The 24,728-nt window shown below is 40.5% G+C and overlaps 2 protein-coding genes and 1 long non-coding RNA gene across 8 annotated transcripts in view; all 3 read left to right on the top strand.

Moving 5' to 3' along the window:
* The window catches only part of LRRC1 (leucine rich repeat containing 1), an 89,099-nt gene extending 74,873 nt beyond the window's left edge, over nt 1–14,226 (top strand). For all 6 annotated transcript variants that reach the window (XM_072331810.1, XM_072331814.1, XM_072331811.1 and 3 more), the window contains 4 exons: nt 833–922; nt 1,575–1,652; nt 4,213–4,308; nt 13,577–14,226. In XM_072331810.1, the coding sequence (XP_072187911.1) occupies nt 833–922; nt 1,575–1,652; nt 4,213–4,308; nt 13,577–13,729 (417 nt within the window). In that variant the 3' untranslated portion in view covers nt 13,730–14,226. The remainder of the gene's footprint in view (nt 1–832; nt 923–1,574; nt 1,653–4,212; nt 4,309–13,576) is intronic.
* A 2,278-nt stretch (nt 14,227–16,504) lies between these two features.
* On the top strand, nt 16,505–19,062 carry LOC140249439 (uncharacterized). Its single transcript, XR_011903012.1, has 3 exons — nt 16,505–16,542; nt 18,246–18,437; nt 18,914–19,062. It is a non-coding gene; the product is annotated as an uncharacterized lncRNA (long non-coding RNA).
* Nucleotides 19,063–19,851: 789 nt separating this feature from the next.
* The window catches only part of MLIP (muscular LMNA interacting protein), a 69,294-nt gene continuing 64,417 nt past the window's right edge, over nt 19,852–24,728 (top strand). The window contains exon 1 of the mRNA XM_072331157.1: nt 19,852–20,172. Coding sequence (XP_072187258.1) covers nt 20,116–20,172 — 57 coding nt within the window. The 5' untranslated portion in view covers nt 19,852–20,115. The remainder of the gene's footprint in view (nt 20,173–24,728) is intronic.

The following is a 24,728-nucleotide window of genomic DNA, read 5'->3' on the forward strand; positions in this document are numbered from 1 at the left end:
GCTATTAAGTAACAAGAATTGTTCTACATTAAAGAAAAATTAACAATTTATGGGAATAATTCTTGAATATAAGCTGTCTTTAGAATATGAAACTACTTTACGTGGCCTTTGCTTTATATTATACAAATCCAAAAATTCATCTAAGTTACTGAGCAGCCATACTGAATTTTTGCCAATACTGTCAGGATAAGCAGAGAGTAGCCAAATGGATTACAATGTATTCTGCTTTAAAAAATACTTAAATATTGATGTTTTAAATCAGTGGTTACTGTTGAATCTTCTGACCATGCAACACACAGAGAAAGTCTGATTGAGGAAGCTACACCAATAGTGCTCAAATTCAATTACTTGCTCTCAGAGGGGTGGAGTAAATAATTCAGTCTGTAGATGAGGGACGATTCAAAGAAAAGGTATTTCAGAAATGTACACAAAAATATTTACTTTTTGCTCCTCATGTTGCCATTGTCAGTGCTCAGTAAATTGGTGGGCTTTATGAGCTAAGTGGGTTGGTCTGCAGTTCTACACAGGGTGAAGAGTTTTCAGGCTGAAGACTCTGTGGACAAAACAAAATGCATTCAATAAACAGTCTTATAAAGTTTTGGCATGTAAAAACTTGAATTTTGGGAATAATGCATTCGTGTAGTTATAGAAAAGTAAAGACAAGCTTTCCGTGTGCTGGTATCGAAGAATAGCACCATTTCTGTCTAGGCTAAGATTTATAGTGGGGAAAGCTGTTGGTATTGAGAATGGGAGCTTGATTTTCATTGCTTGTGTAATTAGTAGGCAATGTTTTTATTAATCTGGCCACTTATCAACTATAATTCTTTTCCAGATAACCATTACTGTGTGCAGTCAAATGGGGAGTCTTGGTATTAGCATTGCTGGTGGAAAGGGCTCATCTCCATATAAAGACAATGATGAGGTGCATTTCATTACTCAACATTTATCTAGTACTCGTTAGAAAGAGACTGATAAGCAGGTTTTTTGTTTCCAGATAATGTGTTTTGTTGTTTGCTCTCTGAGGTTGTTCTGGTAATAGAGTTGACAAAGGGAAACATGGGCAACTTATTTCTCAAAGCAAAAGCTGACAGTTGATTTTGATGGGAAAGCTCCTGGAAGAGTGACTTTTGAAGAGAGAAAACTGATTTTCCAAAAAATGATTTTCTAAAGAAAGCCATATGGCTGGAGCACTGCTGGCTAATTCCCACTTTCTACCTGTGTCACTCTGTTTGCAATCGGCTTGCCTCTACCATCTTATTTGCTCATTCCCAGGAGCTAACTTGATTTAAAATAACTATATTTTGCATCTTCTCAATTATCACTTAAATAAATCCTTGTTTCCCAGTCTGTCCCCCATGGCACGGTGTAAACAATTAATGACTGTTGTGCATTGTTGTGTGTATAGTCAGTCATGAAAGCCTTTTTGCCTGCTAATATTCTAAGACTCTTTAGTTTCTGTTTTAATAGAGGCAGCAGAACAACACCTGAAAATTAATTGCTTCCCATTTGCTTTTTACAACTAAAAACAGTAGAAGAAACTGTGAGAGGTTTGAAACGTGTTCTTTTGTTACCAGGGAATTTTGATTACACGACTACCAAAAGGTTGTCCAGCAGATGTGGCTGGGATGCAAGCAGGAGAAAGAGCGGCAGAGGTAGTTGTTTTGTTTGTAAATGTAGGGTCTGTTCTCTTGTTGTAAGCTTTAATTCAAAGCAATCAGATATGGGGAGCTGGAGATCTAGATTTAGGCTTAGCTTTTTAGATACTTCCCAAATTATTATAAGGGCTACTCTGAAAATAATGCCTCCTATTTTGTTATGTTGGCCTACAATGTCAGAGGTGGATGTTAGCGAGGTGACGGTGAAGACTGAACCTTCCTGCCAACACTCTGTTACATTTTGTTGCCATGTGACAGATGGCAGCAGAGGGGCACTCTGACAAAATGGCACAAGACATAGAAGTGCATATGAAGCAAACGTGTGTCATGGAATTCCTCCACGTGGGAAACTCTGTGCCCATTGACATGCATCAGCTCTTGCTGAATGTTTATGGAGACGAAGCAGTGGATGTGAGCACAGTGAGGTGATGGCATTTCAGCAGTGACAACAATGACATGGAAGACAAGCCATGTTCTGGATGGCCGTGCAGAGTTGTCACACATAAAATGAAGAACATCCTCAATCAACTTATCTGGCAGATGTCGACCACAGAACTGTATACAGAGCTGAATATTGGCTTCACTATTTTGGAAATGATGGTGGCAGCACTGGAACATTGCAAAGTTTGCAACAGGTGGATCCTGTGAGTGCTCACACAGGAATAGAAAGAACACCATATGCAAGTTTGTCAGGAGCTATTGAACCAATATGAGGCTGAAGATGATAGTTTCCTGTTGAAGAAAAAGTGCAAGACATAGCACTCAGCAGGTGAAGTGATGGATATTTGCTGTCTTTTGCAATTGGAAAAGGGGTGATCCTTCTGGTTTTCCTGGAACTCAGACAGACCATCAACTCTTAACTACTATATCATGATGTTAACTAAGCTGAAGGCTCGAGCTTCCGGAGTCAGGCCAGAGAAGACAACCTTTCCCTTACAGCATGACAACACCAGACCCTAGACCAGTTTGAAGACTGTGGAGCACATTGCTAATCTCAGACTGTATTACCGCACCCACCTGTATAGTCTGGATTTGGTGCCTTCTGGTTTCCATCCGTCTGGGCCAATGAAAGATAAACTGTCTGGGTAACATTTTCCTAGCAACAGTGCCATCATAACAGCTGTGTAACTGTGGGTCACCTCCCCTTTTACAGATGTTTATGAACGCAACATGAAGGCTCTTATTCATCGCTGTAGAAATTGCAGAGCTGATGGTGGTGACTATGTTGAAAAATAATGTTTTGTAGCTGAGAATTTGGTCTATCAAATAGTGTTACTGTATTCTTTTGTATCTCTTGCAGTTTCCATGGAAACTAATAGAAGGCATTACTTTCAGAGTTACGTCTTTTAAAAGAAGCTGTAACGATCCTAACTTTTGGTTTTCCTTTTTATTACATTCTGGTTTTCTGATCTTTATGTTCAGATTACTAAACAAAATATTACTCACTTTAATGACTGATTTGTAAAGGAGAATAGCGGCCTTGGTAAGCACAAATGCAATTGTATTTAGAAACTTGCTTATGGCATTGTGTTATATTAGATGAGCTTACTGCAGGTCTTACAAATAAGTGCAAACTATGTCAGCTTGCTTCTCCAAGGTAATTTCTGGTCAGGAGATAACAGCTCAAAGTAACTCCTCTGTTGGAGGCTTCCAGTGCTAAGTAATAAATGTGTCTCTCTGGCTGCTCTACTTCAAGCCCCATCTTTTCTGATCACAATTTTTTCTTCACTCTGGCCTACTCTTTGATTTTCACCAGCTGGGAAAAATAGAGTTTGAGTGGATCCTCACATCCTGATAAAATTCTGGATCATTTTACCTTCCTTTTTAGAAATGGATTATCCATATCTATTTTTCTTTCTTTCTTTCATTCTTTTTTTTTTTTTTTTTTTTTTAAATTTTAAATAAGATGAGGGAGAAATGAAGTAATTATTTACATATTTAACATCAATAGATCATCAGGGAAAAAGCCAAGATTTCTAGTTATTGTATCTTTAACTCCTGAGCAGTTTTTGTTAGGTATCTTAAAATCAACCGATTTGCTCGGGTTCCTCTGTGAGGCTGTAATTCATCATTATTTTTGGAGGAACTTGAAATATACTTGCTACTAACGTTTGTTAATGATGGAGATTAAAGAAAAAAAAGAAAATACATTCCATACTATTCAGTCAGCTATCCTACCAATAGCTGTTTTCTCTGTCTCCCACAAGATGGCAGAGTCATTCACCTATTTAAAGGCTGTAGAACTAAACCTGACTTTGCATGTGTGGGAGACGAGAAGGAATTAATGTATTCAGATGTATTGCAGGAGTCTGGTATTTTGACCATGATATGTTGTGTTATGCATTCTTATTCTTGAACTGACCATTTAAGCAGTTCAAATATACACTGTGTTCAGCACATAGGGAACAACAAGCTCTGCAATTATATTTGCTTTTGTTGTGCAACCATATATAACAAAAGGGCTAGGTGTTTGTACAGTGACCTGAGAGGGAAGGACCTGCTTTCCTTGTACAGAGATTGGAATAAATAATACATTTCTGCTGCTTTGTTTTTGAAGGGATCCCTAATTTCAGAACCCAACACACATGATGCTGGTCCTACTGAAGCTTCATCTAAAGGCAGCCCCTTCCAGACATTAAACCATGTCATAACAGTAAGTACAATGACTACAGCAAGTAACAAATCCTGCTTAGCTAAATAACTGTGTGTTGTCTGTCATTAATTCTAGGAAAGATAGTAGATACTGGCACAAAACTTTTGACAGGCTGAGTCAAAGGAGAGCACATACCAATGATCAGTGACCCCATCACATGTCCTTGGTGGATGTCATTGCATCCAGGACTCAACTTTTGGAAGTGCTCACATCCTGGTCAAGCAACAACATGGCAGATGAGACCATATGAACCACTGAGGTGTTTTAAGTTCTAACAGTGATGTCTATTCCCTTCCCTTAATTTGTTGCCATGTTTCTCTCTAGCTGATGGAAAGAGCAGCATCCCCGGGGTCCCTCTTTGAGAAAGGGGGGGTTGAGCTGCTACCTATGGGTGCTCATTTTTTTATGCTTTGTCTTTAAAGGGAACTTACATTGCAGGCTAAGACTTCTTGCCCATATTTTAGCTGGTTTCAGACAACATTACCCCTACTTTAAACATCTCAAAAGGAAGTGGCTGAGCCTCTGATCCACTTTTATGTGCTTCAGTGAAATTTAAGCTATCTAAAGACCTACCCCACTCAAAGTCATCTGCCTGCACACCTGAAATTCAAGCTTTACTAGGAACATACAATAGGATGAAGATATTTGAATTATTAAGGTCAAAAGCATCCCGCTTGTACTGAGACTGAAGTATCAGGCAGCAGCAACTGTGTCTCTTGAAGCAAATGCCAGAGAAATGCTTTGCTTGGTTCTTCTTCTCCCAGCCTTTTTTTGTTCTTTTCTAGCAATAGCACTCACAGCTCAGCTAATGGTGAAAAATGAAAGTTCACGTTATATAAAAGACTCCAGTCAAAGATCTGTTTTCCTTTATGTTTTGTGTTTTGGCTATAGGGTGCACTAATAAAGGTCGCTTCCTTACTTAGTTGCTTAAAGAAGTTTTTTATTTGCAGCTTCTGGTTCAACATCATCTTATGAAACATTTAGACCAGTATTATTTTCCAGTTGAAAATCATCTCATTCCATCATTTTCTTTTCTTTTCTTTTCTTTTCTTTTCTTTTCTTTTCTTTTCTTTTCTTTTCTTTTCTTTTCTTTTCTTTTCTTTTCTTTTCTTTTCTTTTCTTTTCTTTTCTTTTCTTTTCTTTTCTTTTCTTTTCTTTTCTTTTCTTTTCTTTTCTTTTCTTTTCTTTTCTTTTCTTTTCTTTTCTTTTCTTTTCTTTTCTTTTCTTTTCTTTTCTTTTCTTTTCTTTTCTTTTCTTCTCTTCTCTTCTCTTCTCTTCTCTTCTCTTCTCTTCTCTTCTCTTCTCTTCTCTTCTCTTCTCTTCTCTTCTCTTCTCTTCTCTTCTCTTCTCTTCTCTTCTCTTCTCTTCTCTTCTCTTCTCTTCTCTTCTCTTCTCTTCTCTTCTCTTCTCTTCTCTTCTCTTCTCTTCTCTTCTCTTCTCTTCCCTTCCCTTCCCTTCCCTTCCCTTCCCTTCCCTTCCCTTCCCTTCCCTTCCCTTCCCTTCCCTTCCCTTCCCTTCCCTTCCCTTCCCTTCCCTTCCCTTCCCTTCCCTTCCCTTCCCTTCCCTTCCCTTCCCTTCCCTTCCCTTCCCTTCCCTTCCCTTCCCTTCCCTTCCCTTCCCTTCCCTTCCCTTCCCTTCCTTCCCTTCCCTTCCCTTCCCTTCCCTTCCCTTCCCTTCCCTTCCCTTCCCTTCCCTTCCCTTTTCTCCTTTTTTTTTGATCCAGCTGTACTTGATAGCTGTTTCTGCGTGGTCTCAACCCACATGTCAGGAAGCATGAGGCTTCCAGTTAGAGCAATTGTTGGTAGGGCTGATTCATACAGTGGCAGTGGCCTGAATCCTTTGTAGCAGTTGCCTGGCTTTTAGTCTTTTTAGCCAAAGAAAGGAAATAATCGTTTCTTGTGTTCCTCTTGGTAAAATCATGCAGCAAGTTTTTCTACCTCTCCCCAGAGCCCTTCAGCTGCAAAGGGAGGAGCAGGCAGACAAGACTATGGTAGTATCTCAGAGCAAAGTGCCCAGAGGGAATCAGCTGGCTGAAGACATTTCAGCTGTCAAAATGAGCGAGTGTGCAAATTCTTCTCTAGAGAAACGTTGGTGTTTCTGTTTTTTATCAACATCTTTGTGCTGTAGCAAACTACTGTGTATATTACTGCCTTTTAGCCTAGAGCAGGATGTGTCAGTCTTATGGATTATAGGCTTTTCAGGGACATCCTGCTGACTCAGGAACTGGTCAGTGTCTCATCTCCCTCTGGTGAAATTCATCTTCTTCCTAAGTAACTGTTAATCTGAAAGACTTCTACAGTGCTCGCTGATTATGGAAAACATGCTTGGCACATTCAAATAAACAAACTGCAAAGATGGTTAAAACATGACAGAATCTTCTTTGCTTGGAATCAAGAGAAGTTTGTTTCCTTTGTATTTCTGTGTTCCAGGAGAAACTGAGTTCACCTACTCCTAGAGAAGATAGGAGGAAATCACAGTGACAAAGAACTCAAAGGCTTCTCTTCTTTTTCCCGCAACAGCCGAATTGAGTACTGGATGAGCTGTTGCAGTGCCTCTCTTCTTTCTCCTACTCTTCCATGTCATCACCACATCCAGCCCTCCAGCAGGGAATCTGTCTTCATCTATTTATTTTTATCAAATTTTAATAAACATCCCAAACATCCTTTTCAAATATGTTATCTGTGGTAGTACTGCTGTCTCTCATTTGCCAGCCATGGCCCTCTAGCCATTTTCTGCCATTTTCCATTCTATTTCCAAGCCTTCCACTTCATTACAAAGGATGACACCTCTGCCAGATTAAGGTTTACTCTCTGTTCTTCGTGGACTTAGTTGCTTGAAGGTCTTTTAAAAGGCTCATTTGACTTGTTAACTAGTCCAGCCAAACCCAAATTCAAACCTACAAGCCTGCTAGGTTGAAGAATTCTATGACTATATGAATGAGCAGTAATTCATTGGATGGGTAATGAAAACTTCTTTCACTCAGAGCCGTTGTTTTGCAAAGGGAAAGACAGAATTGCCTTTGTTTTTAACTTACATTTATTTTATTGAAGTGTAGAGGCCCCAGAACTTTCATTACAGTTAGGTACCTTTTGACATTCTGTGCTTTACAGATTCGATTCAGTTATATTAACCACACCTCAAAAATATGGAATCTGTTTATTTTACTTTGTTTAGTATGTGAATATGAAAATAAAGATATTTTAACTGAGCTTAAACTGAGCCTTTGGATTTCAAAACAGGAATCTTAAAATACAAATGGGCATCAAAATATAGCAGGTTAGAACCACAACTGAGATGACTATCCATGTGCAGCCTGTAAAAGACTGCGTGTCTAACTTTGAGTAATTAAAATCGGTGATACAGATGACCAAATATTGCCATTAGTGCCTCACGCTGACTTTAAGAGAAGTAATGTTGGTTGGATTCTGAGATGTTTATTTTCAGTTCTCAGTTTTTCTGTCTTCTGCCCACAGTACTTAAACCCCACTTTCCACTCAAACATTGAGCCAGTTCTGTACAGCTTTTCTCCATCAAAATATTCAAGCCCTGTCTGAACTTTTCAGTCAACTTTATCTGACACTGAATGGAGACTGTTGACAGGTTTCAGCATCTTCTTGGACCTAACGATGTGCATCATCGTGTTGTCTTCTCTGATCTGCTTTTTGGGACTATAGACATCATAAGGATGTCTATACTTTGGATAGTTTGAATTATACTAAATCCTTTACATGTTTTAATGTAGTAGTTCAGTTTAATTCTTAGTATAGCGTAATTTTTCTTAATTGTGTGCCTTTGCCCTGTGAATTCCTCTAGATGTTTTTTCATATTGTTCACCAGATGTATGAGTGTCATTTATATCTAGGGTTTTCTGGGAAACTCCAAGTAATTTGACTGAATTCCACCTTCCTTGCCTAGTGTCCCTCCTATGGTAGATACAAAACTGCCAGATAAAAAAGGTGCACTGCTCTAAATGTGATGTGCCCAAATAGTGTATGTAATACTCACTGGGAAACTGATCAAAGTTGAAAGCGTATGCTTGATGTCCCAAGAACATGTGAAGAAAATACCTAATTTTAATCACAGCCTCTAAAAGATATCAGTCCCACAGAGTACATTCTAGGAGATAGCACCTGGAGCGAGCGCTTGCTGAGTGCATTAAGCCTGTAGGAAATCATGTTGGGCTGCAACAGATCTGGGATCAAATCACAAAGGAGAGCATTAGAAGAGTGACCAGCTCAAGGAGGAAGAACGAGCTCCTCATCAACTGCTCAGGGCTTCCACCACTGCTGCTGCCAGGGCCGAGGCAGTGCCTTCAAAACCATGGCTCCAGAGCTCTCATGCAAGGCTCCAGCTGTGCTCACAAGTGCTGTGGCTGCTCAAGGGGCAAGGATAAACTGTCTCATCCTCCCCTGCACATTCCTCCTACACTTTCTGCTTCCACCTAGAAAGGGAAATTACTTCTTAATAACAAATACACAACAATTTCATTAAACCTCTTTCTTCATCTCCAACTTATATCTTCTCTGTTTTCTTTTGGGGAGAAGGCTGCTGTTATGTACTGTCCCTGTCTTTATTGACAAAACTTTTATTAAAAAGAACAGGAGATAGAACTGAACCCTGGATAAACTGATCAGTTCATTCTTTCCTTTTCTTGTTGGGTGTACTTTGGCATCTTTTTAAACTTGTTATAGAAAGTCTCAGCTGCATGCAACATAGTTTTGGCATGACTGAATGCCCTCCTTCACTCAGGTCAAGGAAGGAAACTTGATTTAGGCAGTTTCTTTCGCAAGTACAGTCATTTTCAACTTCAGTATTTGCATCTAGCAAGGACAAGTTTTCATTGTCTGGTGAGAATCTTGAATTTTCTTTTGTTGAAATCTAAACTATTGCCATCACCAGTGAGGAAAAAATAATAAAATGAAGTATGAAATCATTACATGATTCATATTTATACAAAGCCCTATCAATGCTCTCAAGCAGGTTGATTTTTTTTTCTCTTGTTTCACTAGCTGAAGTGTCCAAATAATAGTTTTAGTGCTGGTGTCAATCAAAATTCTAGTATATGTACTATTTAGATACAGGAAACTGAATTAGGCACGCATACCTATTGAAGTTGTTTTCTAGCTGTGGAATATTAAATAGTCATCTGCTTGAACTAGAGTCAAAGCTAAGTCTGACTTTTCTTCCAGAAGACCAATCAAAATGCTTTTTCAATTCCTATTCTTCAACACTTGGGATCTTGCTTGCGTATTTTGGCTTTACCAATGGCACAAAGGCAGCTGCTGGGGGGTGCTTAGAGGAGATACTCACAACTGAAACATCATAGCCAGTTGCATATTTATTCCTCTCTTGTGTCAATATGAATTAATTTTTGCAGCCAACACTGCAGATTGATTTACTGATTTGTTTCAATGCTTGTTGTAGTGGACCGTGTTTTGGCTGAAGGACTCCAACTTTCAGTGGAGGAGAAGAAGTCCATAAAATGAGTGTCTGAAATCACTTGATTTTTACTGATGACCAATTATAAATAAAAATAAAATGTATCCCTGTTTAGTGCTTTAAGTCTTAGTGCTTCTGTTGTAAAGTGCTGTTTAGGGTAAGAAAGATGCAAACAGGGCAACAGAAGAAGTTCCTACAGTGAATACATTGGTTTTGATGCAGAATGTTCCCCTGTTCAAATTTCCTTTTTAGGCACGGAAAATGTTTTTAAAGGGGAAATGGAAAACAGTAATTGGTTTAAAATAATTAATTGCACTTTTTTATTTTTATTTTATTTTATTTTATTTTTTTTCTGAAACAAAAAAAGCCACCCAACACTTATTTTTATGTTTTTGAATTGATCATTGCTTAATAATGAGTTGATGATGGAAAGCGAGTAGGAGGACTCTGCAGTTTCAACAGAAATATTTTGAGCAAGTTCGGGCACTGTTTGGTAAAACTCATGGGGTAAAACAATGGAACGCTGCAGAATCCTGTTTAAACTGTCCTCCTACACCAAGATTAAGATTAACATTTTTGAGGAATTACTGGTGGAAGATGGAAATTACATGCCTTCTTTAGGCAGGCAACTTTAGAGTTCAGCATCCCATGCTGGAAAGGTTTTCTTTGTTTCTACTATAAGTCTGTGTCTTAAACAGTCTGTAATGGAGCAATGTCTCCAGTTTGCTTCATCTTTACTGTGCCATTTTTTGTGTGTGTGTGGAATATGTTATCCCATCTGATAAACAACAGCAACAAGAAACTCTAGAAGCAAAGCTTACCAGTTAAGTAAGGTGAAGCTGTGATTAGTGAAGATAAATGCAGAAACCTGAAAGCAAGAGCAGAAGGAATCCATTGGGATTCTAGGAAGAGAGGCTCTGAGTATGAAAAAAGGATTGTACAAAAGACAAAGAAATAAATACAGTGAAAATGTAGTTGTTGAGTTATCCTACTCTGCTTTTTCTGTTTGTTTGTTTTGTTTTGCTTTTTAATGAGCAAATCAAAACTGAAATTGAAAAGGAAGTAGGTAAAGCTTAGGTCATGATTTTGCTGCAGCCAAGGGGAATGTGAAGGTAGGGGTGGAGAGCTGTGGGTTCCTTGGGGACAGCTGGGAGAAGATGGAAAACTTGCACTGCTTGCAAGTATGATGGAGGTTTCTTATAATTGTTTGTTGTTGTTTTTAAGGTCATGAATCAATAGCTTTTGGTGGTAGATGAAGAGGTTTGAGTTTCCTTTCACTGCAACTAAGCTTGAAGAAAAGGAGACTCTGTTTCTTAGCTGGGTTTGCTTCCAGTCGTTAATTGCATAGGTGTCACTGCTCACAGCCAGGACCTATTAGAGCTTATGGTGTAGCTGTGAGGAAATCTGGGCTCCTCCAAATCCTATCATGTCAATTAGCCTCTGAGAAGAGAACAGCTAGAGTTTAGGAATTGCAACAGTATAAGTTACTGTGGGGTTTCAGACAGAGAGTGGTTAAAGGAGATGAGATGTACAGAAAGCAGAGAGAGATGTAGGAGATGGTAGTGCTTGGACCAGAAAATTTGGTTTGTAGAAACTCAATGATATGTTTCTGAAACAGCATTGGGTGGATGTATATGAGAGCTGTCATTTTCCTGGAGTATTCACATGAGTTGCAGTGGATTAGCAATGAGCCAGTTCTGTTTTCTCCTCTTGGGAGCACAGATTTTCAGCCCCTTGCCTCCCTTTTGGGCTGAGGAGCCTCTGCTATAGAAAGTTGATCTGTCATTTGGTGCCAGTTCCTCTTTACACACAGCAAGGTGAAAGACTACATGGAAGACTTCCTCCAACGCTGCTTGTTGAATGAATGCCATCAATACAGGTTTCACAGCAGTGTTGCACAAGCGTGAACCAGTGGGCAGGTGGATGTCTAAGAGGAGATCATAGTCTGTTGCACTGTTGGTGGGGATGGGATGCCTTCCAAGGGCTCAGCTTTAGCTCAGGCTCTACAGGCATGCGGTCTGCAGACCACATTTCAACTGTGGGCGTAGGGAAGGGAGTGTGTTGTGAAGGAAATGAGGTAAGTTTTCAGGAAAGTTGTGAAAGCCTAAATACAGCTTGCAGTGTATTGAACAAACATATGGAGAGATGTGCAAGGTGATTTCATGCCAGAACTTGAACATCCTGTGGAATTTGTTCCTCCAGTGGCAATATTGTTACTCTTGGATTTATGTTTCTTTCAGATTTAGTTAATTAAAAGAAAAACGAGATAATTTTTTAGAATAACTCAATTGAATGATCTCTAAAATGAGGACTGTGTCAGAGTGGCCTAAAAAAACAATCTCCAAAGGTGCCATATCAAAGCTCTGTGTATATGCGTATGGTGATGGTGGTAGAGTGGGATAACCACAAGAACTCCATGTTACTAGTTTAAATTTTTAGAGTTAGGCCTCAGTGACAGTGAGGTGTTTTGTTTTTTTCCCCCTGTTTTCTTCGTGAAGAAAGAGAGAGAGAGTAAATCAAATCCACTTTGTGAGTGTAAGGCTTTGTGCCATATTATTATTTGAAAGTAGTATTTGAAAGTAGCATGCAATAAGCATGTTTGAGAAAAGACAGGATATTTAAAGAAGAGCTTTCTTAGTGAAATACAAAGGCTAGCACTGTATATCACTGTAAACAACTTCAGATAAGGCGTGGGCCCCATCTATGTTTTTTGAGATGGTAAAATTCTGCAATATGACCCAGGGCACCCACCTGTACATATAGGGTACGTACCAACACTTATTTTTCTGTATTTGCTGTAGCAGAAAGCAGCTGGCTGTCACTAAACAGGAAACATCTCTTAGTAATGAACATATCAAGGGAAATGTCCAGTGGGTGGAGATCTTGTAAACGCTGTCAGGTGTGACATGGCTGAAGTAAAATTTCCCATTACTTCTGATCTATAGAGGGTTATTTAATGCTTCCCGTAATGCGCCCTCCTTAGTCCAAGCAAAAGAAGGGAGAAAGGAAGGAAAAAAAGAAAAAGGAGATATGAGCATATTGAATAGAAATGGGAATGTAACTGAAAAATGTGACCGTTTTAAAATTGGTTTGCATTTATGGTATGCGAGAATCCAGCCTGATGTTGGTGTTTTTGTGCCTGTGTGTGGCTTGGCTACCTGTGAGCTGGGTGCCAGGGCCTGTGCAGGTGGTGGATCTCTGTGCATGTGTCGGATCTCTGTGTATGTGTCATTTCCCAAATCAAGTGGTTTATGGCAAGGAAACAATGCATCAACGATTGAGGTGTACAGTGTCAACATTAAGTGCTCTTAGAAGGTCTGAAGAAGTAGAACAGAGTAACAGATACTTAAGAACTACTGCCTTTCTTGAAAGTTTTCTGACTACTGGGAAGGGAGACAGTTTATTATACATCATTATTTGCTTGTTGGATGTATGAACTTATGGTTTTATCTGCCTTTATTATGAAAATTTGTTATCTTTAATAACTCTGTATTGCTTTAAATTGTATAGATTTTATAAAGTTATACGTATGTGCAGTTTTCACCTTTTCATACTTAGATAAAAGATTGTTTTAAAACAGCTAAGTCTTCCTTTCTATAGGAGCTTTTTAGAAGTTAGCCAATGAGAAGAAAATGCAGTTTATCTGAATTTTACTTTAACTATCACCACAGTTTTTGGCATAGACCAGTTTACTCCTCAGAAAGTCTTGTGGTGTTACATCGCTTATATACTTTTGCTCATCACCTGTACCTTCATAATACCAATTTTAAACTCTTCCTTGCTCTTGATCTTACTCATTCTCTCTGCAATCTTTTCAATCTTCCTGAAGATACCTCGAATAATCCTCACGCGCCCTTCGACCTCTGATGAAGATACTGACCAGCTGCCCCCAGATCCAGATGACTTTGAGATGGAGGATCCTGCTGGCACAGAACACCGCACCTACTCAGACTGTCTGAACAGCGCTTTTTATCCTCCCTAATAAAGTACTTTTTTGGAAAGAGTTTGTGATGATTATTTTTCTTTTCCAATTGTTCAACAGCATTTAATGTAGTACTGGAACCACTATGCCTTATTTATAGGTAAAACCATAACAGAGGATGGATTTGAACTGGGCTAAGGGGAGCACAACTCATGTTTGTGTCTGGTTGCTTTGAACTTTCCTTTGGCCAGAACCTGAGTGCTTGAAGCAGCATGCTCTGCATGGGGTGCTGTGAATGTCCCCATATTCTGCAGCACCTTCCTGTAAGCGTGTTCTGCAGCAGCAGCTAAGAGCAGTGATGGAAACAACAGATGATTTTCTACTCATCTGCAAACACGGTGAAAACTATTGTGTATATGTGTGTGTATATATATATTTCAAATCTTGTGTCCATTTTGTGTCTCTGTAGCTTACCCTTTTGTCTACCTGCAGGGTCCTTCAAATTGTCCCTTTTAATATTGTTTTCTATAAGAATAAAAAATTGTTTTCTGTCTTATAAATAGTGCCGTTTGGGTTTTTTTTTTTTTTCCCCACAGAGAAATGTTATTTACATCGCAATTCTATATTTCATTCGAGTGTAACAAAGAATATTTTCTCCGAGTATACTGGTAACACAAACGTACATGAGATTTGAGTAGCACCCGCGAGTTAGTTATGATGAGATCTCATAAATGAAGAAATCATCTTACACAGCTATGCACCTCTAAGTGAACTGAGAAGCAATTTCTTACCCTTGATGTATTATTTCTCCTCCTGACTTGCATATACGCAGAACACTTTAAATTTGCCTTATTGTAACATTCCAGGATTCCGTGTGTAAATATGTATAGGAGATGAGCACTGAAGAATAAATATTCATGTACAAGTGTTGAATCCTTTGATTCTTTTTCACCGCTATTTAGATTTCTAACTTTTTTTTTTTTTAAAAGGAACCTACAAATAACATTTAGGAATCTTTCTCCGGGGCTCTGCGATGCTGCCTTATCTGAGAGATGGCAGCTTGTCCTGCTGGGTTGGTTTGTAATGACTTCCTTTAATGCGCATAAAATGTGCTTGATGATGTTTACAGTTTGTACACAATTTCTTCTTCTGTAAAAATAATACAGTACTACACAGCTCAATGACCTGCTAGATCCTCAATGGTTATTCATATTCTGGATGATTTCTGAGATGATGGTTCACACGTGGCTTGAAGTGAGTGCTGTTAGCTGTCTTACAGGAATTAGGAAGTTTTTGGGATAGCATGGCTATCACGTGGTTAGGTCGATATTCCCCACAGAGAAAATGGATGTTTTATTTTGAAAACATAGGTGCGCAATAGCGGCATATCACGATTTTTCTCACTCTCAGCTCATCCACTTACAGCTTTTTTGCATTATTCTGTGCATCAGCATTTTAATTGAAGATAATTCGTTAGCAGTAGGAGTATTAAACCAATTCTCATTCATTTGCAAAACAAACATTAATAATAAAAAGTGCATTATTTGCATGAACGTTCCAGTTGGAATTTGCTTCAGAGATGCCAATGTTAGAAATTATATTAAAACATATTTGGTAGTAAGTGACTTCCCAAAATGCTTGAGAGAGTCAGAGGGGCTATGCTAGGTCACCTCTCGTGTGCTGGATCATGTGCGTGCACTGGTTTATGGACTCCTCTTACAGCCATGGAAATCAAAGCTTCTGCTATTTAAATGAGGTGCTCTTAATGAATTGCTGTCAGCATTTAGAAAACTTTTTGACACTTGGATGTATGATCTTTTGGACCAGGTTTATTTTATAGGCAGAATTTTGTTGTGGGCGTAAGATTTTGTGAGGATAAAAAACAAAAGAAACAAGTTGACAAATGAACCCTAGAAAATGACAGAAGTTCCCGGGCAAATGAATGGCTTACGCTGATCAAATAGTTTTGTGGGTGGATGTGCCACCTCAGAAAACATCTCAACCAAAGCCTTGACTCAAATGCATATTTGAGGCTTAAGCAAAATGTTTGGGTCTCTTCCATGGGAGGTGCTGGAGCAGGTAACGACATTTCACTTTTGTCCTACAAAGGAGGGATGCAGGTGGGGGTGAGATCTAGCATTCCTTATCAGCACTGAGTAATGTCACTTTCCAGGCTTTGTGTTTGATAAGAGTGGGCAGAAACAGGTGGTGAAAGCAAGGTGCAGTGGGAGTTGGTTTCTTAAGGACAACTCATATCCTGCTCTTGGCTTCCTGGTGCCAGCTTGGAGGCACCTGAAGAAAGCTCACTGCTGCCTACAGAGTGAGCACTGGCTTTCTTTGGGGGCTTCTTGTTCCCAGCTGTGAGATGGCTAAGTCAGCTTTTCTAGTGTGTTTTGTTAGCTGCAGGCCATCAATGCAATTTGTTTGTTTCTGGCTATGCAGGATGGCATGACAAACAGTACCACCAAGTATGGGGAGGGTTTTTTTTGGTGATACATCTATTGAACTATACCTTCCAATGGAATCATATGGATTGCTGGGATATAGCAGGCTCAGGTCTCCCAGACTAAGTTTACCTTAATGTTAAAAAAATACATTTCTTGTTTTTATCCTCAAACGTGTTCAGGCTTTGGAGAAAATTTCCCTGGGATTCCCCAGTACTTTGCACACGATGTGTCAAGCTGCTTCCTCACACGTAAGGCAGAGCCTTGCCGTGCACATAACATTTCCCTCTTTCCACGCCTGCTATGCTGCTCTGTGTGTATTTACAGAGTGAGTGGGGAGTGACGGCAGCAGCTGTGGGTGCTGCACAGGAATGTGGGTTTGCTGCTGCCAGGACCAGCTCCTGCCCTCGGTGCCCAGCTGCCTGTGAGGTAAGTGGCCTTTGTCCATGGGTTCTCAGCAAACCATGAGCTGGGTCTTGGTGCTTTTTGGGATGAGTGCATCACAAAGCTTTGGGCAACCTGCCCAGCTGGGAGGTGTCCCTGCCCACAGCAGCAGGTGGACGAGATGGTTGCTGCGGGCCCTTCCCACCCACAGTGCTGTGTTGGTGTCGTGTAGGACGTTCTGGGGAGCATGGGGAGGGCAGTGGGGCGACACCTGAGGGCAGATGGAGAGCTCTACAAGCAGTGGGCTCTGCTCAGCCTATAGCTGCAAGGCGGGGAGAGCCTACCTGAGGCTTGTTTTTAGTTTTATTTATTCTTTTAACTTTCTGGAATTTGTTGGTGTAAGCACATAGCAGAAGCCACCTGTCCAGATCAGACCTCTCCAAATTTACTGCACAGGTAATTTCAGGGTTAGCTTTTTTGTTTGTTTGTTTGTCTGTTTTTTTACCTGATACATGTATCTTAGGGAGGTGTCTTTGAGCTGCGTCTAGCAGGACTGAGCATGTCAAGGGCAGAATTAATGCATCTAATTGCTGAATGCTGACAGCCATCTAATGGGAGCAGCACTGTGGGCTGTTCTTGCAGGCAATCCTGGGCTGCAGCACAGTTAGGCTGGAAATGAAAATGTGCAAACTGAAAGAAACCCACCCCAAACCTACAGTTGTTGTGTGAGTGACAGCACAGCTCAGAGCAGCACACAGAGGTGATGATGGTCACCTGCGTGCTTTTCTGAGAGCAACAGATGAAGTGGGCACAGAACACACCTGCTTCAATTGTTTATTTACACAGTGCTACTATTTTGGATTTTCAGAGGTTTCTTCTGACAACCCTCCACCCCCAACAAGCCTCCCCTGTCTCTTGGTCTCCTGTTAGGACTTGCTCTGAGAAGAAGAACAGGTGCTGAGAGAACAGTGACTGCAGTACAAGGGAGTAATTGAAAATAACATGGTCATTTAGGCGACATCTGTACATGCATTTTACTCAGCACCTGTTTACTATGTTTGCCATTGAGAAGTAAAACAGGAAATATAAAGTTACTAACAGTGTCTTAGAAGGTCCTCCAGAGTAAAATAACCATAATTCCCATGTAGCAATAAGAAATGTACTCCCATCGTTATTTAAAATTATTTCTTGTAGACCATGGTCTTCTACGTTTAATGCTGAAGCCTCATGCTGCATCAGGTGTAGCAGATAGCAGAGTATCAGCCTTCCTGTGTTCCTTGTGCAGCAGCATCCTGGCCATGGAACAGCCCTGCATCCAGTGCTTCACATGCTTCCTGATGGCATAAAATCAGTGCTGTGTTTTGTTGTAAGCTCAGCTTTTTGCTCCCATTCCTGTCACCAATGCAATATGCTCCAGCTTGCTATTATTTGGACCATCTGCAGAGCACAAAATGCAGGTTACCACTCCCTAGATATGGATCAGTTAAGTGCTTCCCTATCCCAGTATTTTAATTTTCACTTTTTTTTCCTTTTTCTTATGAAATCCTCTGCTCAGATTGTAGCAAACAGTGAAAGAGATGGGCTGTGAGGGCTGTTAGAAACTTGCTGCAGCAATGACTGGGGACAAAAAACACTTGTAAGACTGACTGCTCTCGTCTGAAGATCTCATGTTGGAACTGCTATGAGTAGTCACTTCAGAGCCACTTCCTTGGGTTGTTCTGTTGTGGCTGCTTTTGATGTCCACACAGGTGAGCTGATACAGGAAAACAATGAAAGACTGTGGAGGCAGAGAGGGCTATGGAGGATGGGGGACTTCAGGCACCTGTAACAGTTCTGGAGAGACAGCTGAGCACAACTGACTGAGTGCTTCCATTTGAGATGCTCCCGTCCTTGCCAGTGATGGAAAACTGTTACAAATGGTCAGATTAACAACAGTGGAGGTACTGTAGGTTTTCTGTGTGCTGTAGGGAATGGTGGTCACACGGTGGTAGAGTTTTCACATCCCCTTGGCTGTGAAGTTAGGGAAAGACCAGGGAGAAAATAGGAATCACCTTCGTGCCTGTGCTTAATTGCGGGTGCTGCTCCCTGGAGGGGTTCATTTAATGCCTTAGGGACAAATGTGCCCCTTTACAACAGGGTAATGTAACAGATTTGGATGAGATTAAGTGATGCAAAGACATTATGCATGTCCCTCACCACAAAAAACAAATAGATTCAGCTGCACAGAGAAAGTTTTGGAGATAGGAACTTCTTGATAGTTTCTATTTCTGCTGAGGAGCTGACAAGCACGATAGCTTTCCTCACTGTGTTGTGTCACCTCTTGTTCCCTTTATCCCGGCATTTCCAGGAGACTCAGCAGGGTGTATTTTTACTACTGTGACATCAAGCATGTATTTATTCCCTCTGTTTACTGCAGCCCATGTAGGTTTGCCTGGCTCTTTGTTGTGCTTCCCTGCTCTCACTGCTGCCGGCTGCCTCAACGTTTCTGAAAACAAAGAGAGAAAAGAAAAGCGATTGCCACTGTTGTAACTTTTGCTTCATTCTAAACACAGTTTCAGAGCAGGAGTGCTGTAAGTTGCCTTTCTTGTTTGTTTTGTTAGCTGTTCATATGTAAGCTGTAGGGGCTGTTGGGTGTTGACTAATCGAGCTATCTCTTCTTCCTATCTGAGGCTCCAAAGGCCACACGAGTCCAGCGCCTGTCAGGAAACAAGCAGGGTGGAAAGGAGTGTGCCTGCCTCTGGCTGTCATTTCCACACAGGCAACTGGAAAATGATTGATGGAACAGGTTTATATTTATTTATCGTTAGAAGAAGAGTCTTTTACTGACGTGCTGAGAGGAAAGGAAGGGAACCAAGTATCTTGCCTCTGCTATGGATTTAGTGAGGCACTCAAAAGCCACTTTTATAAAGGGATATGAATTACATCATGATGTGCTGCTCTTCTGTAGTTCCTCCTGGCTTCATTGCCTTGAGTTAGGCTCAGGTGCAGATACCTTATTTTGGACACACTGAAACTCATCTGCATTTCCAAAATCCAAGGTTCTGTGTCCTGATGTGAGAAGAGCTCACATGCTCATATGCTGCATGAACACACATGTTAGGGTGGCTCAGTCCCAAACACTCTCAAAGAAAGATCGGTAATTTTAAAATATTGTTCTGTGCACTTTCTGTCTCTGCATAACACAAACAGCTATCATATTTGTCACTGTACTTGCTTAATAGTCTTCATGAACAAAAGTTAGTGCTACTGAGATGTAGCTATTCTTCAGCTCTTCATTCCCATGGGCTTTTTAAGGGTGAGATTTTTGTAGGGGGGAGAGGGTAAACTGGGAGCAAGTGGGGCCAGCAACCAAAATCCCTCCTGAACAAATTGCTGTGGTGCCAAAAACACATTTATTGTTATCAGAGGCAGCTGCCTGCTCTCTCTTCACAGTTCTATTTGTGAACTTTTGACGGCTATAAATGGAAACATACGCTGACCAGAAATCACCACCAGTGCTGCCTGAGACTCCTCTCTCCCAAATTCAAAAGTACAGTGACATCTAACATGTAAGCAGCCTCAATCACGTCTGCTCTCTATATTAGAGTCAATTGATTTATTTTTTTTTCCCTCTGGGAAATGGAGTTGGGAAAACATGAAAGAAAAGGAAGAGCAGCCTTAGAGGAAAAGCAAATGGTAAGATATGTTGAGAAATGTTTGTTGTCCTGTTTTATGGTGGGTTTGTTGTTAATTTTTAATTTTTTAATTTAATGATGAGAAAGGCCAATCAGCTCTGGTACATATAGGAATATATTCCTTCTTCCTTTAACCAGTGACCTTGGAGATTAAAACTTAATCTGTGTATCTGAAATTAATCACGATGGCAAATTTCTGTGAAAATTATGGATGATTATTGACTTGTCAATGCATTTTGTAAGGTGAGTGTGAAGTGCAAAGACCGCCATCTAGTTCAACAGCAAATGCAGTTTTCTTGTATTGCTTTGAAGGACTATTTCATTTCTTTGCATATTACTTTTCACAACTTAAAGTCAAAAAATGAAAGAGGAAATGATTTGTGTTCCTCTGGATCTTACTGAAATGAAGTGTGACCAAAACAAATTATTAAGAGAAAGTGAAAGTCAAAGGACAGTTTGTTAGTAATTAGTGTAGGCTTGAAACACAGTGTATGACGTGCCTTGCTTAAACAAGATAATTTTTTTGATGTCATGAAAAGGGCCTTTCTTTATTGACTTGGCACAGCTGTGAAGAAAAATGGCCATTATTCTTGTTGAAAAACAAATTAGCACTGAATTTTTTAGCAGTTACTTTAGACAGTGGTGGTGTTGGATTGGTTTGGGTTTGTAGTGGGACGGTGATTGCTTTTGTTCAGTCGTGATGTTCTCTCCTTCTAGCTTCGTTCAAGTGAGACTTTGAAAACTTGTGTGTTAGTCAACAGTTTTAAATAGGGTGCACTGGGTAGGAGATCCGGGAAGTGCTGAAACGAAATAAGGACTTGGCCTTAAAATACCTTTTCTTTTTTAAGAAGTATCTGAAAGAGCACTGATGAAGCTTCAGTTGAAATACATAGCATGAATATTATGTTTTACTGCTTTTTTGTTTTTGGGCTTTTTTATCAATACATTAACATTTTAGACAAAGACTGTGTGTGTGTGTGTGTGTGTGTGTGTGTGTTTGTGTGTCTGATATGTAAAATACAAAGAAAACTCCTTGTAAGTAAAGACAGTTACAAAGCTCATGAAAGCTTCAGGAAAACATTCAAAGAAACCTTGAAAGTGTTGTTCTATCTCGTGTGGGGAGGATACATAGCAGCATAATTAGATAACAGTATTATCTAACTGCGGGTTGCATCCTGATACACGAAGCATGCATCAATCTTCTGATGACTTTGTGGGCATCATTGACTAATTCAGAGAGTGGCCAACTGAAGTAAAGAGGAATCCCGCTGTCCAGAGCCATACTGATGGCTGTCATGGCTCTGTGCTGGCAGCAGAGAAATGCCCTGGCTTGGTGCCCATCCCTCCTGTGCCTCAGTCTCCTACCAGCCCAGTCCCATCCTTGTCTCCATCTCCTTCTTCTACTGTTCACCTTGTCTGTTTAGTCTTAACACTTTTCATGAATATTGACAGACAGATTTCACTTTGTCCCAATGCTTTTCCTGGTTTTGCACCTCCTGGGCTTTTATTGATTCTTCCCTTTTCTGTTTGTTACATGTATACCAGTTCAATATTTGAACTTTGCATGGCATCACAGTGTCAATCTCTGATACAGATACTATATGTACACGTTGCTGATATCTGTTCTCTTGTTTAACTTCAACATAGGCACTGTGAAATGTTTGTTTTCATTCTCATATCCTACAAACTGGATGATAATTTACATATGTATAATTGGATGATAGCTTAGGTGTTTTTCATGTACTCTAGGAGCATAGGGTAACTCAGGTGTGGAGGGGCTTCAGGAAGTCCCTACCCAACCTCCTGTTTAAAGCAGCTATGTAGTCAGGCTAAGTTTCTCAGGGGTTTGTGCAGTTGTGTGTTAAATAATTCCAAGGTTGGAGGTGGCACAGCCTCCCTCAGCAGCCTACTTCACTGCTGGGCCATTTTTAGGGGAATAACCTTTTTTCAGAATCTCTCTTTCCAATTTATATCCATTTGTCTGTCCTCCTGCCGTCACTGCAGTGAAGATGCCTAATTCCGCCTCCTCAGTTATCTCCCACAGGCAGCGGGGTTGCTATTAGATGCCCCCCAAAGCTATCTCTTCTTGAGGCTGACTGAAACTAGCTCCCCTCAGCCTCTCCTAATGTGGAAATTTCTCCAACCCCCACTGTTTTGGTGGTCTCCTCTGAAATTGCTTCCATTTATCAGTCTGTCTTCTACTGGAGAGTCCAAATTTGGATGCCATATTGTAGATGAGATCTAGCGAGTGCCAAATACAGAAAGATAATCCCTTGTAACTACTTTGCTCCAGTTGTCTTGTCTGTAGCATAGTACCCCACTGTCACCCTTGTTGGCCTGTCCTCTGATCCTGACCCACAAGCTCTTGCCAAGCACTGTCAACCATGCATGATCTTCCCACATCCAAACTGCTCCTTCACATGGAAGAATCCACTCCTTCTTAACTTCCTTAGCTGTCTTCCAGAGGATTTTCTGTCCAGCCATTTCTGCACTATTGCCATGTGAGCTATCTTGCCACATCCTAGTTATTTTTGCAGTGTTACAGTTCTGTGACCGGAAGGTGGAGGGAGGTGTTTCTGCCCCTTTACTCTGCTCTTGTGAGACTCCACTTGGAGTACTGCATCCAGATTTGAGGCCCTCAACACAAGAAAGACATTGAACTGGTGGAGCAAGTCCAGAAGATGATCACAAAGATGATCAGAGGGCTGGAGCACCTCCCCTACTACAAGGACAGGCTGAGAGAGTTGGGGCTCTTCAGTCTAGAGTAGAGAAGAGTTAGGGGGAAGCTAATAATGGCTTTTCAGTACCTGAAGGGAGCCAACAGGAAAGCTGGGGAATAATTTTTTACAAAGGCAGGTAGTGACCAGGCAAGAAGAAATGATTTCAAACTGGAAGAGAGTCGATTTAGACTAGATGGCAGGAATAAATTCTTTACTGTGAGGGTGATGAGACATTGGAGCAAGTTGCCCACAGAGGATATGGATGCCTCCTCCTTGGAAGCATTCAAGGCCAGGCTGGATGGGGCTTTGAGCAACCTGGTCTAGAGGGAGGTGTCTCTGCCTACAGCGGGGGATTGTGGGGTGGGGGGTGGTTGGAATTAGATGACTTTAAAGGTCGGTTCCAACCCAAACCATTCTATGACACTATGTATGTGTGTGTGTAAGACAATGTTTTACAGTGAGAGTGGGGCAGGTCTCTTCTCACTACTGACTTGTGACAGGACGAGGGGAAATGGCCTCAAGTTGCGCCAGGGCAAGTTTAGATTGGATATTAGAAAGAACTTCTTTACAGAAAGGGTGGTTAGGTACTGGAATGGGCTCCCCAAGGAGGTGGTTGAATCGCCATCCCTGGATGTGTTTAAGAGCCGTTTGGATGTGGTACTCAGGGATATGATTTAGCAGAGGTTTGTTGTTGTGGTATTGTTTTGTGGTTGTTTTTTAAGAGATAGGCTACTGGTTAGGCTGCGGTTGGACTTGATGATCTTCAAGGTCTTTTCCAACCTGAGTAATTCTATGATTCTATGATTCTAATTCTATGTCATGGTTTTATGGTCACTAGTATTCCACATCATCATATCATGTAGTGCACTGGGAAGTACAGTGTTAATGCCCCAGTTCCGCATACCAAAGAGAAGAAACTATGTTCCCCAGAAGGCTGTTTGCTGTGCTGATATCATTCTTGCACAGGGGGGAATGCACATAAGGCATTGGCAGGTCATCTGATGCTCTCTCTCTTTCCTTTGGCTATCCTCCCTGCTGCTCGACTTGAGTGTCGCATCTACTTCTCATCATTAGCATAAGGCCTCCTTTTTTTCAGACGATCTCTTTTTCATTATATCTGATTTGGTCAATCCCAGTTCTAATTATATTGTATTATACTGTCTTATCTTGTTTTTTCTATACTCTATTTAGTAAATTATTTCATTTCTCATCACATTGTTGCCATTTTTTTCCAAATAATTTGGGGTGCCCAGTTTTCCTATCTCTGAAGGCATGGATTCTGAGAAATCCCTCCGCTCCACTTGTCATGGAACTGGGCTGAACCAGCCCGTAAACTGTTGACAGATAAACCTTGGTTTTATAGACTTTGTAAGAAATATTTCTACCTACTTACAAAAGAAGAAAGACCTAATCCAGTCTGTATCATCCTGCAAATATTCTTATTGCAGATTTTCCATTAAATAGCTACCAGCTCATGCTCAAGATGTAGCACCTATTTAGGATAACCTTGCAGACAGTTTTATTAACTCGTATTGTAGCTTAACATTCACTACTTTCTGTGGATGAGATAAATAATATGAAATTCTCTACTGCTTCAGGCTATTTCACATAATTTTTGTGAAATATCCTGCTAAAGAGTTCTTGTCTTGCTTCCTGGAGGAAGACTCCCTGTCAGCCAGAATCCAGAAGAGATTCTTTGTGTTGAGCCAACTGTGGAAATGGAAGATAATGGAGGTCCTGTTCTGTGATGGGAAAATGGAATTATTCACTGTCAGATAGATTTGACTAAGCAGATGAATTTTCCTTTTTATAGTTTCTGCTATTAGAGAAGCTCAAA

The sequence above is a fragment of the Excalfactoria chinensis genome, chromosome 3 (genome assembly GCF_039878825.1).
Source record: "Excalfactoria chinensis isolate bCotChi1 chromosome 3, bCotChi1.hap2, whole genome shotgun sequence".
Classification (NCBI taxonomy): domain Eukaryota; kingdom Metazoa; phylum Chordata; class Aves; order Galliformes; family Phasianidae; genus Excalfactoria; species Excalfactoria chinensis.